Source organism: Trichosurus vulpecula, chromosome 9 (assembly GCF_011100635.1).
Source record: "Trichosurus vulpecula isolate mTriVul1 chromosome 9, mTriVul1.pri, whole genome shotgun sequence".
Taxonomy (NCBI): domain Eukaryota; kingdom Metazoa; phylum Chordata; class Mammalia; order Diprotodontia; family Phalangeridae; genus Trichosurus; species Trichosurus vulpecula.
This window is the reverse complement of record NC_050581.1, coordinates 65,486,147-65,500,235: the sequence shown is the minus strand read 5'-3', so window position 1 is coordinate 65,500,235 and position 14,089 is coordinate 65,486,147. Positions and strand designations below refer to the sequence as shown.

Below are 14,089 nucleotides of genomic sequence, written 5' to 3'. Positions count from 1 at the left end.
AAAGCTAATGGTGAGCCATAAAGAGAAAGAAAATATCTGATGAGACAAAAACTCTCAGTAGTAGACACAGCTTTCTTAAATCTCAGAGCCAAAGATGGAGAATGGCATACAATAACCATCCAACCATGTTCCATTCTAAAAGGATACTTTTTAAAATAAATAGTCTAAATAAAATAAGTCACTGGACTATAGAGTCAGAAGGGACCTCGAGGGATATAATCTAAATTCCCTATTTTATAGAGAAGGAAAGAAGCCCATAGTGGCTCATAGCATCATAGAGCCATAAGCAGGAAGTAATCCAAGGGGGCCCATGTAATCCAACTCCCTCAGTTTGCAAATGAGGAAACCAAAGTCCACTAAGGTTGTGTCTTTCACCAGTTACACAGGTATTAAGTGACAGAGATGGAGATTACAAGATTTTTCCAATGTCATGTACACAGTAAATATCAGAGTTCAGTTAATAAACTAATAATAATAATAAATTTATTAACCATCTACTGTGTGCCAGGCACTGTGCTATGTGCTGGGGGTATAAAGAATGGCGAAAGATAGTCACTACTCTTAAGGAGCTCACGGCCTAGTGGCAGAAACAATATGCAAGCAACTATGTACCAATAAGCTATTTACAGCATAAAACTGAAATATCTAATAGAGGGTGGGAACTAGAATTAAGGGAGATCATAAAAGGCTTCTTGAAGGTGGGATTTTCGCTAGGTGCTGAAGGAAGCCAGGGAAGTCAAGAGATAGCAAAAAGGAAGGAAATCATTCCAAGAATAATGAGACAGCCAACAAAAATGCCCAGTAAGAAGATGAAGTGTCTTGTTTGAGGAGTAGTAAGAAGACCAGTATGACTGGATCAGAGAGCAGGTGATGGATCATAAGGTATCAGAAAACTGGAGAGGCAAGGGGAGGGAGAGGTTGTAAAGGGCTTTACAGGCCAAAGAGAGAATTTTATATTTGGTCCTGGAAATTATAGGGAGCCCCTGGAGTTTAGTGAGCAGGAAGATCAGAACTGCCCCTTAGGAAGATTACTTTGACAAGTAGCTAGAGGGTAGATTGGAATGAGGAGAGACTTGTGACAGGGAGGCCAACTGGTAGCCTATTGCAATAGTCCAGGTGTGAAGTGATGAGAACCTATACCAGGGTGGTAGCAGTGTCAGAGGACAAAAGGGGCCATGTACAAGAGATGATCCAGCAAAGGACAGTGGCAAGGCTCAGTGAGATAGACAGGAAGGGGGAGAACCAGGAAAGAGTGGTGTCCTGAAAACCTAGAGAGAAGAGACTATCAAGGAGAAGAGGATGATCAAAAGGATCATAGGTTAAAGAGAGGTCAAGAAGGATGAGGAATGAAAAAAGGCCATTAGATTTGGTGATAAAAAAGGTCACTACTAACTTTGGAGAAACCAGTTTCAATTGAATGATGAGGTAAAAAGTCGGATTGTTGAGAGTCAAGAAGAAAGTGAGAAGAGAGGAAAAAGAGGCATCTGTTACAGGAATTTGAAGGGATCCGAACCAAAGTCAAAAGAATGAAAAAAATAAATATTAGAAAAACAACTGGCCTGGAAAATAGATTGAGGAGAGTTAATTTAAGAATTATTGGACTACCTGAAAACCATGATTAAAAAAAAACAAAAAGAACCCAGGCATCGTATTTCCAGAAATTATCATGGAAAACTGCCCCTATATCTTAGATCCAGAGAGTAAAATATAAATTGAAAAAAATCTACCAATCAATCACTTCTTGAAAGAGATCTCAAAACTAAAACTCCCAGGAATATTATAGTGAAATTCTAGAGCTACCAGGTCAAGGAGAAAATGTTGCAAGCGTCCAGAAATAAACAACTTAAATATTCTGGAGCCACAGTCAGGATCATGCAAGTTTTAGCAGCTTATACATTAAAGGAACAGACAGCTTGGAAAAGGATATTCTGGAAGGTAAAGAAGCTAGGATTACAACCAAGAATAATGTACTCAGAAAAAACTGAGTATAATCCTTCAGTGGAAAAAAATAGATATTGAATGAAGTAGAGGACTTTTAAGCATTCTGGATGAAATGACCAGAGATAAATAGAAAATTTGGTCAGAAGCAAAACAGACTATTGAGGGGAGATAGGATAAAAAAAGAGAGAGAAGGATAAACAGAAGAAAATAGGAAGGAGGGGAGTCAGCCTGATTCAGTACTCTTTCAGAGAGAAATCATGGGGCAGTGGAAAAGCTGGATTAAGAACAAAGGATGGGAATTCGAATCCCAGCTCCCCACTTATTACTCTTGAGACAATGGACTAGACATTTAACCTCTCTGGCCCTCAGTTTCCTCATCTATAAAATGAGGGAGTTGGAGTAGATCAGGGTTGGGGAACCTGTGACCTTGAGGCCACATGTGGCCCACTAGGTCCTCAAGTGCAGCCCTTTGACTGAATCCAAACTTGGATGTTGTCCAATTTGTCCAATCCAATCAAAGAGCATCACTTGCTGCAGGTTCCCCACCCCTGGACTAGATGGTCTCTAAGGTCTATTCCACCTCTAAATTTACAATCCTTTGTTGACCACCACCACCCAAGCAGCTGTGGTCATTGGCAATTATTATTATTCTGCAACTTCTATCTAGCCTAAGACACAAATTGAAGCTGAGCCCACGGGTTAGTCTTTGTTTCCCTATCAAAAAGATATGTAACTTTAGGTACAAAAAGGGAGCATCCCTTATGGTCTCCAAGTGGTAACTCAATCACCACTGCATTAACCCCTCCTTCATGGGATAGGACAGCTGGTGAGTAACTCGGAGGGAGCAATAAATCATGCCTATCTGAAGCTGTCATGTGCTCTCACCTATCATTCCTGCTGAGTTAAGGGTTCAATCAGCACACTTGAGTTTGCAGATCATATTCCCAATACAAATCTGTCAGCATTTTATCATCTCTTTAAAATCAAGAGCATGGACAGGCCTGTGGGACACCGTGCTATTTCAATTAGTACCAACAGTCTCCCAGTCCAACCCAAAACATCACACTATGAGCCAGCCATGGGCTCTTTTCACCATTGGCTTCTTTTCCTATTTTCATCTTCCAAAACTGACTCAGAGCATCTCTCCACTCTGCTGGCACAGAGAAAGCATGTGGCTAATTGGAGAGAAGGTAAGGCACAACAGGGAAATGCACTCAGCCATTCAAACAGATCTGGGACCCAATCAGTATAGGTACTGTGGCTAGGTGCCACAGTAGACAGAGTGTTGCAATTGGAGTCAGAAAGACCTGATTTCAAATCCTGCCTCAGAAGCGTACTAGTTATGGGAATCTGGGCAAGTCACTTAATTCTGCCCACCTCAGTTTCCTCAGCTGTAAAATAGGGATGATAGTAATAGTGCCCATGTCCCAGGGTTGTTGTTCTGAGCATCAAATGAGATATCCATAAGGCACTTTGTAAACCTTCCAGGGCTAAATAAATATCAACTATGATGATAATGGGCAGCTAGGTAGCATAAGAGACGTAGCTCTGGGCCCAGAGGTGGGAAGACCTGAGTTCAAATCCGACCTCAGACACTTACTAGCTGTGTGACCTTGGGTAGGTCACTTAGCCCTGTTTGTCTCAGTTTCTGCGTCTATAAAATGAGCTAGAGAAAGAAATGGCAAACCAACTCCAGTATCTTTGCCAAGAAAACCCCAAATGAGATCACAAAGAGTTGGACACTGTTGAAACAAACGAACAATAATGATGATGGAGAAGATTGTAACCTATTCATGCCTGTCCATGCTGCATGACTCCTGCCACTGCACTCCTATAAGTTTGATCCACTGGGTCAACCCAATGAACTGGGAGCCTTCTTCTCTTGCTATCATAAGTGAAAACATAAGCTAACAGTCATGCTTTGCCCTTGCCAGAGAGAAGTGCACTGACGGGAGAATGTCAGCCTGATATAACAATAGGCTGCAATGCTATTTTGGACTACATGATATTTGAGACACACAACCTCAATTATTTCTTTTTCAGGTAGACTTTGTCTGGCAGGTCTAACATGACATGTTTTGCAGCATGGACATTTCAAGCAAAGCCAGGGAGTTTAGGCTCAACAGTTTAGAAACACTGCCTGCCTGATACAGTCCCGAATTTCCAGGATGCTGCAGATTGCTTCTGACGATGACAAGCAACACATCGACAAAATCAGAGACAAGTACGAGGCCCAATTAACATACCTCCAATTTCAAACACAGCCTCATGTGCTAAGGAGATACAGTACAAAGAAGTGCCAGAGGGGAAAAGAATTGTGCTCTTTGAGGCAGCCACACCAAAGGGTATAGTCTTATTTCAACATCTTTGTCTCAAAAGCCATTGACACGTTTCGTATTGATTTCACACAAATCAAAGCGAGAGTATGCGTATTGAACCATAGGCTAGAGGAAGAATTTTCAAATCAAAAGGAAATTTAATATCATTAAATTCCTCAACATCAAATGGAGCTTTGATTCTATCTGTGATGGTTCACAGCATGGTACACTGGAAAGAGCAGGGGCTACAAAGTCAGAGGAACTGGGTTCAAATCCCACTTCTGGTCGTCACAACCTCCCTGGTGCTCAGTTTCCCCATCTGAAAAATGATAGTGTTGGACTAGATGGCTTCTGAGGTCCTTTCCAGTTCTATCCCTCAATCATTAAACATTTATTAAGTACCTACCATGTGCTAGGTCAGGCTTCGGAACCTACGGCCTCGAGGCCACCCCTGTACTAGGTTCTATACTAAGATCCTATGACCCCAAAATGAACAAATGGGCAAACCATATTTTTACTGCATTGTATCTGGGAAGAAATCTACGTGTCTCAATGGTGCAGTTTCAGTTCTGTGACAAATTGCTTCTACCCCCAAAATGTTAAAAACTGTAGGTGCTTTTTGAAATTCTTTAAAGAAAGAGGACACTATCTGAAGAAATACCTTACTTGCCTTCATTGTACCTTTTTAGACATTCTGCAGGAATGTCTTCTTTTTGCTGTCTTGGGTTTTCCTCTTTTGCAAAAAGGGTGTTTTTCCCTCCCACCAAAGTTCTTTCCCCTCAAGGCAGTCATGCTATTTCTGAGACTAACCAGAAGGGGGTGTACGTGCCTAAGGCAGCTCTTCAGGGACCCACTGATTTGTTAGAGATTATAAGATTCTATGAGACTGTTTCCCTTCAGAGTAATGAGACAACATCTTGACTCTGGTAATTTTCAGCTGTATCCCTCCATAACAGAATCTATTCTCATTGTAACCTTCTAAAAACTCCGGCTCTGTTTCCCACCAGACCCAGATTATGATGACGGAGGAGCCATCAGCACAGGCACAAAATGAGAATTCCAAGCTGGGAACGGATCCCAAGCACCGGCTCATTTCATTTCCAATGGTTTACCCATAAGACATTCCCCTTGTTTTTAATGTAGTCAATAATCCCTTTCAAGATCATGGTAAGAGGAAAATAGAGTAATAAAATAAATTCTTGTCTCAAAAGCAACTGGGCAAGCACATAGCATAGGGAAGTCATTTCTATTTAGTATCAAGGCTTCTAACCACTACCCTAGGAAAAATTTGTGCCAGCACAGGGCTAAAAATAAAAGAGCTGATACATATAAACATATACATACTTATTACCATAAATCTTACTTGAGGAAACAAGGAAACGGAGTAGTTGACAAGTTGCCATTGGAAGAAAAGAACAGACAAGAAAAATATCACCCTGACTAGCCCTCTAAGTTCCCTAAGGTAGTTTACACAGTACTACGTACAGATGTGATGATTAATAATAACAGCTACCCCCCGCCCCCGTTCCTTGACGGCCCATGTGAAAACAACACCAAGAACTCCGCAAGCGTACAACCGAGCCTTCTGGCTTCTCACAAAAGAATTCCTGCTTGCTATCCATCATCAAGGTACATGCTCACAGGTGTGTCTGGCAGATAGGACAAGGTTTTACCTGAGTTCGTTCCTGTGGATTTCCATTATTTTCCTTTCCAGCTTGTGGGACTGCTTCGGGAAAATCTCAAAGTCACTGATGTAATTGTCTGGGTGTTCATCGGGGTCATAGTCCCCAAACTCAGCTGAGAGAGAGAGAGAGAGAGAGAGAGAGAGAGAGAGAGAGATAGAGATTAAGAACTGTGAGCATTATGCAGCAAACATTTCCCAATGGGGGTTTCATGCCACTCTGAAATAATTAAAGGAAAGGCTGGATAAAGTGCATACCTAACACAATATGTTTGTTATCTCCCTCTTCCCAGCCACCAAGGAATTCCATGGCATCAACTGCTCTTTCTGTATCCTCCATGGTTAGCCTTAGACTTTTTTGGTGTGCATTTGAAGCTAAGTAGGAAAGGTGGAGGGTTACAATTTATAATTCATGATGCCTCATTTAGTTTCTTTTCCCCATTAATTTTAAAGAGAGGGAACATGGTACAGAGCAGTGGTGGTGGTGGTGATGGTTGTTGAGTCACTTTTAGTCGTGTCCAACTCTTTGTGACCCTGTTTGAGGTTTTCTTGGCAAGGATACTAGAGAGGTTTGCCATTTCTTTCTCCAGCTCATTTTACAGATGAGGAAACTGAGGCAAACAAGGTTAAGTGACTTGCCCAGGGTCACACAGCTAGTAAGTGTCTGAGGGCAGATTCAAACTTGGGAAGATAAGTTTATCTGACTCCAGGCCTGGCATTCTATCCATTGAGCCACCTAGCTACCCCAGAGCAGTGGTATCCAACTCAAATAGAAAGAGGAGCCACTAAACATGGCTTAAGGATCCCTGCAGACAAGCATTTGATGCCTCTGCTGTAAAAGGATAGAGAGCTGGCTTCAGAGCTAGAAAGACCTGAGTTGAAGTCCTTTCTGACATATGTCAGCCATGTGACCCAGGGCACTAAAGTCACTTAATTTGTCAGTGCCACAGCATTTGTCTTAAGATTATAAATTGCAGAGGCAGCTAGGTGACATGATGAATAGAGCAGCTACCCTGGGGTCAGGATGAACTGAGTTCAAATCTAGCCTCAGACACCTAACACTTTGTAGATGTGTGACCCTGGGCAAGTCACTTAACCCCAACTGCCTCGCTTAAAAAAAAAATTAAAAATTGCAGAGAAGATGCTGACCTGTACCAGAAGGAAGGGGATGTTTCGTCAAGTAAAAGTTCCCCGTATCAGTGAAATCCCAAGTCCAGTCACCATTCCCCCATTGTGAAGTAGCATCAGTATCACTGTGGCTTTTCTATCTATCTATAGTTTTGGCATGGCTGTGATCACACATGGGGGGATTTGGTGGCAGCACCCCACTAAATATCAATAGAACACAACAAGAAGCATCTCTCAAACTAATTATTTACTTTTTAATGTTCTTCTTCGCTATCCCTAGAGCACCATTACTATGAGTTCTTGCATATGGCTCCAATCTGTGATAGCCATATAGGCAAATGACAATCGTTATCGTTATGTTACCTGGTAGATGGCAGTTTCTAATCATTAAAAAAAGGTTTATTGATTTTTTTTTGCTTCTACGCCACAATGTAAAAATCATTTCCTTGCTGCACCCCGTCTAGGCTTCTCTCTACATTTGAACTCACACTCCCAGACTGGGTCCCAAACAGGTAAATGCTAACTTGGTTCTACCAATAACTCCATGGTTGACTAGTCCTTCTTCTAGAGCTCGTGAGCCCCCACTAGCGTGTCTCTTATTAACAAGCATCCAATAGAGTTACTTAGTTCGTAACAAAGTCATTTACACAGGTGGTATAGTAAGATCAGTATAGAACAATGCCCCCCCCCCCAATAAACCTGGGGCTCATTTTCCCATGAAAAAACACAGTGCAAAGAAAGAGAGGGGGCTCAGACTGAAGCAAACGATGGGAGTAAGACACATGTGTAGGACTGATTTATGGCAAGGACAGCTTACCACCTCTAGTACTGCAGGGCCTGGAAGCCCTTTCTCCCTGTGTAGGGAGTAGGGTCATGCTTCTTGAAGCTACCTCTTCCCTCAGTTGACTGTCTGTCTGTATCCGCATCTGTCTGGAGAGTGTTTCCGTCTTATTCAGTGCCTGCTTGCATCTAATAGCCCCCATGACAAGACTGATGGTGGAGGCAGGAGGGTGGGGAGAAGAAAGGGAGATAAAAATTCACTTCCCCACCTTGCTATCCTCTGGCATGAGTACAGGCACCTCCTTCTAGAACTGCCTCCAACTGTCAAACTCAGATTTAAACTTCTTAACTGCTGAATGGCTTCCTTATTTTATAGAGGCCCAGGAAAGAGAGGAGAGAAACAAAGAAAGAAGGAAAGATTAAAAAAGAAGGAAGGAAAGAAAAAAAGATGCATATCAGTTGTCTTGAATCAAGTCCTAGTCAGTTAGCTTTAACCCTGAAGTCTAGGGAAGCAATAAACCCTACACATCTCTTCCCCAGAAGAAGGATGTCCCCACAGTTACTCAGGCTATCTCTGTGGGAACAGACCCTCCAAATGTCTTAGAGTATGAAAGATAAGATCCTCTTGAAGTATGATGAATTCTTAATGGTTTAAACTACCAGTGTAGTGTACTATCTTCTTTTAATGGGGGAATCTCCCATCTCCATGCTTTTGCATTGGCTGTCCCTCTTGCCTAGAATGCATCTCCCCACATGCGTACCTCATAGAATCTCTCTCCTCCTTCTAGATACAGCGCAAGCACTGCCTTCTACATGAAGACTTTCCTGATGTTCCAACTCATAGAGCACAACTACCTCATATGTAACTGTACTATGGTGTGTGTATAATTTCCTTTTTATACTTATATATGTATTGTTGTCTCCCCCAAAAAACGTAAGCTCTCTGAGAGTAAAGATTGTTTCATTCTTTGTATTTACATCACCAGTGCCTAGCCCAGTGCCTAATACATATTAAGCACATAATATGTTTGCTGACTAGCTTATTTAAGTCATTGGACAGAAAGGAATTTATGCCATTCCTTGATGGGTAAAGTGACCAAAGATTCAAAGGCAAACCTGCTATGAGGACTGCATACAGCTAACAAGAAAGATCAGAACTCTCCCATCATTCTTAAGTGCAAATAAATGCTTGTTGGCTTGACTTGACTTTCCCTCAAAGCCTCTCGCTCACCCTGAAGGTATTTTTGTGTTTTTCACATGCCAAGAGAAGCTGGGTAGACAGCTTGTAGCTCTCCTTCTTCCCCTAATATCCTGTGGTGAAAACTGATATCTTGGATAATTTTAATGCTTTTTAACAAGCCCTGACATTTTTCTAAGAAAATTGAAAATCTGCAGAATGGCAAAGAGCAATACAGGGTTTCATTAATTCATTCAACATTTTATTAGTACTTACTGTGCCCAGAGAATGCTGCTAGGCACCAGGGAGAAGGAATAGGGTAATCCCTGGGACTTGACTAGACCTGGGATTGCCTAGGTACCGGGAACTTCTAGATAAGCGAATTCCCTCCACCAATGTAGGTGGAGGTACCTTATCTTCACTCTTAGAGTTGCCTAAAATAGTAGTTCTCAAAGTGTGGCCTATAGATCCCTTGGGGATCCATGAGGTCAAAACTATCTTCTTAACAAAACTAAGATGTTATATGCCTATAAAAATGCTCTATCCTTTTCCAGCTACATAATTGTATGAGGCCATATTTTCTTCATACACTTCACTCAAAACTATATATTACAAGGGATTGAATGTGAAAGCTGATATGACAATTCAGCTGTCTTCTATTAAGCCAGATATTACAGAGATTTGCAAAAATATATAAAACAAGGTCATTGTTCTCATTAAAATCTTTGGGGAAATATAGTTCTGTTCATTAAAAATGTTATCTATATTAATATGTAACAGGTTTATTATTTAAATAAATTAATAAATATTTTTGAAATTTTGCCATTTTTCATTTCTAATACAATACATATTGATAGAAAACCCACATGAACAAAAGCTCTTTGGAGTCCTCAATAATTTTTAAGTCTGTAAGGGGGTCTCTCAAGACCAAATAATTTGAGAACTGCTGGCATAAAGCATCGAATGGCTAAATTACTTGCCCAAGGTCACACATCATATACACGTCAGAAGCAAGACTAAAACCTAAGTCCTCCTAGCTTCAAAGCTGGCCAGCTCTCTCTCCAGGGTACCAAGCTACCTCCCATTGCTAGGCCCTAGCAGAGACAACACATTCAGGTAAGACACAGGCTCTGCTCTCAGTGGTGCTCCCAGATTAGCAGAGCAATAAGGCACAGCTGTAATGTATAAAATTACATGGCAAGGGCATCTGGGATTTGCAAAACATGGTGCTGTGTGATGTGTTCAAGAGAAAAAGTCATCATTGATTATTAAGCTCAAGAAAAATCTTCACAGACGAGGCAGCCTCCACATCGAGCTTTAAAAGGTAAATGGGAATTTAATAGATGAAGGGTAGGGGTGGCGAGTGGACATTCTAGGCATGGATAACCAAGTCAGCAGGTGTACAGAGGTAGGAGAGGTCAGGGCACGTTCAAAGGATAGAGAAATAGTCAAGGTGGACTGAGGAAGAGAGTTTGTGGAGGGGAGTATTAGGAGATAAGCCTCCCCACATAACAGCTAAATGGGAAGCCAAGACAAAGTCAGTCTAGATCTGGCCTAACTTCCATGCTAACGGGGATTATCTCTTCTACACATCTCTGCCAATACTCATCTGGCTACTGCCAGGATACTTCCAGAGAGGGGTAACTCATTACATCATCAGACAGTTATTTTTCATTCAGTTAGAAAGCTGAAGGATAAGTGGATGGGGAAAGTGCTAGCAAGTGAGCATTTAATGAGAGCTTACAATGTGCCAGGTGCCATACTATGTGCTGGAGATACCCAAAAAATGGTCCCTACTCTCAAGGAATTGTTGTTGTGCAGTCATGTCCAACTCTTCATGACCCCATTTGGGGTTTTCTTGGCAAAGCTACTGGAGTGGTTGATTATTTTCTCCTCCAGTTCATTTTACAGATGAGGAAACTGAGGCAAACAGAGTTAAGTGACTTGCCCAGGGTCACACAGCTAGTAAGTGTCTGAGGCCACATTTGAACTCAAGTCTTCCTGAGTCCAGGCCCAGCACTCTATCCACTGCATCAGCTAGCTGCTCTTATATTCTAATAGAATATTGTTGTTGTCTGTCTTTCATTCTCAAAGAGGAACTTGACAACAGGGAGGTCATGCCATGATTTGCAAGTGAATTGGATTTAAGTGAGGGAAGGCTTTGCAAAGTCACCAGCCTCACTTTCTCCTCCAGAGCCATCTGGGTCCAGTGGCAAGAGAAGAGAAAACACTAAAGGGGACATGGAAAGGAGGTGGGAAGAGGGGGGTACTCCCAGAGGGGGCCAAGCAGCCCATGTGGAGGTTGGAGGATGAGCCAGAAGGGCAGTGAGCATAGCCTGGCTGGGTGGGAAGTTCCAGACAGGGAGAGAGAAGAGTTAAAGGTAATCCTAAGGCCATAAACATGCAAGAGAAAATGAATGCTATAGGTAGAAAAAGTGAAGTCAGGGGAAGAAGACACATCTTTTCATCTTTTTTTCGTATTTGCTTTTAAAGGGAAGAGTAAAATAATTTGGAATAAATAATAGGTTTTGTTGTTGTTGTGTCGTTTCATTCATGTCCTACTTTTTGTGACCCCATCTGCATTTTCTTGGCAGAGATACTGGGGAAGTTTGCCACTGCCTTCTCCAGCTCATTTTACAGATGAGGAAACTGAGGCAAACATGGTTAAGTGATTTAAGCCCAGGGTCACAGAGCTAGTAAGCGTCTGAGGCCAGATTTGAACTCATAAAGATGAGTCCTCCAGATTCCAAGCTCAGGGCTCTATCTGCTGAGCCACCTAGTTGCCCCATAATAACAGATCTATCCAAAAGTTAAATGGGCTGACTCAAGCGGTAGTGAGGTCCCCCTCTCTGGAAGTCTTCAAAAAAAAATCTGGATGTCCACTTGTAGAGAGGATTGTTTCTCCTGTATTTGATGGACCAGACACCCTCTGATGCCCTTTCCAATTCTTAGATACTGTGACAAGTCCCTTTCCTGAAAACAGAGGTCAGTCATCTTTAAGGAGGAAGAAGTATGATTCCTATATTAGCATCATACTAACTGCTCTGCTCACTGTGAAGAGATACTTCAACAGAAGCTTGCACAAGTCTCTTCCCTCTTTTTGAAAGGCAAAGTAAGAAGAAAGTGATTTTTACAAATGAAGGAAGGAAGTGGGCCCACTAGACTGTGTTTTGGGAGTTTGGGTTGGTTGCTTTGGGGTTTTTTTCCTTTGCAATGCCGGCTTTAATCATGACAGGAAGTATTTCATTTACTTGAGTTGCGTATTATATTCAGTATTTGCAGGCAGCAAAACTAAGGATAATTTCCACAGTCTGTTATTCACTCATTTTGTGTGAACTAAGGCAATTTATCTCATAACACTTATAGGTTCACCTTTATGAAAGAAAGAAAGAAAGAAGGAAGGAAGGAAAGAAAGAAAGAAAGAAGAAAGAAGGAAAGAAAGAAAAAAGAAGGAAAGAAAGACAGGAGAGAGAGAGAGAGAGAGAGAGAGAGAGAGAGAGAGAGAGAGAGAGAGGGAGGGAGGGAGGGAGGAAGGGAGGAAGGAAAAGAAGGAAAGAAGAAAAGAAAAAGCAAATAAAGTGGGATTTTCTCATACGTTTGAAGCACTCAGGCTGCTGTCTAGATACTGTGCTAACAAGAAAGATTATAATTTGCATTTGCAAATGATCCCAAAAGCTAATGGAGAATCAACTAAACAAAATGTAATTTTATTAAAAACAACTGTTTGTCTCCTTAAATCATGAATCTAGAGTTGGAAGAGTCTCAGGCCATCTTATCCAACCCCCTCATTTACAGATGAGGAAACCTGAGATCTATGGAAGGAAAGCAACTTGACAAAGGTCATCAGGGAAGTAAATATTAGAGGTAAAACTGGAACCCAAGCCCTCTGACTCAAGAACTAGTGATCTGTCTACTATGTCACATGGACTCCTTTCCTGAGAGAAGACAGACAACAGAATCATAGAATTTAAAAACTGAAAGAAACCTTACCTATCACCAAGTCCATTCTTAACTCTGTTTTCCACACAGGAGCTAATAGAAGGGCTAATGTTTGGTAAAATTAACAAGAAAAAAAAGGAGAATATATCTCTTGTAGAAGCATGAACCCATTCAAATATAAAAATAGCTGCTTTTTAGAAGGCCTAGTTTAAGCTTTTCCTTGGCATACTGGTAACAATTCCCAAATAAGTAAATATATTGTTAAATCTTCACTGGTTGGTTTGGAATTTGGATTCTTAGTTGTTCATTTTTATCTTCCCTGACACAATTAAACTGTGACCACAGTTATTAATATTTTGATGACAAGGAAATAGAGGGATTTGTCTGTTCATTTTTAAAATTTCTCCAATTTGGCACAATACATGGTGTCCCAAAAATCTCAGTGCAGTTTTGGACTATTAAAGTTTTGATACTTTGTCAATAGTCAATAAACATTAATTAAGCACCTACTATGTGCCAGGCATTGCGCTGGGAATACAAATATAGAAAAGTCTCTGCTGCCCTCAAGAAGCTTACAATCTAATGTAGGAAGACAATACACAAAGACCACTGAGTGTTGACAAAGATTTTTGTCTAGATCTCAACACATATAACGGATGCTAAAGGAGAACACAACTGTCTCCGTTATTAATATAATTCATTGTTCTCACAAAAGGACAGGGCCACCTTCTTTTTTCTGTTGTGATATGTCTTTGATGGTATCTTTGACCCCACTCCTCCACCGATAATAAGCAACAATCCATCACCAATAGGGAGCTGCCCCCAAACTGACCTGAAACATTCAGAGACTGACATCTGCCTGTGGTCCAAAAGATGGTCTGCAATAGAGTGGGCAGCCCATTGAGTTGGTCTAACAGTCTTGACTGTCACTGGAGATGGATTATTTTCCTTTTATTTCTTTGTATCATCAATGCCTACCAAAATGCCTTGCACACAGTGGTTATTTCATAAGTGTTTGTTGAATCAAACTGGACCATGAACTGGGCTAAGAATTGAAAAAGATGAAGATCATATAACAGGTCCCTTCCAGAACCCTAGAAATGATGAGGAAACTGGGGTGCAGAG

General features: G+C 41.3%; 1 protein-coding gene across 1 annotated transcript in view; it reads right to left on the bottom strand.

Annotated features, from left to right (window-relative positions):
• Positions 1–14,089, bottom strand: part of FRMD3 (FERM domain containing 3) — a 334,062-nt gene that overhangs the window by 90,376 nt on the left and 229,597 nt on the right. Inside the window, exon 6 of the mRNA XM_036739138.1 lies at positions 5,933–6,056. Coding sequence (XP_036595033.1) covers positions 5,933–6,056 — 124 coding nt within the window. The remainder of the gene's footprint in view (positions 1–5,932; positions 6,057–14,089) is intronic.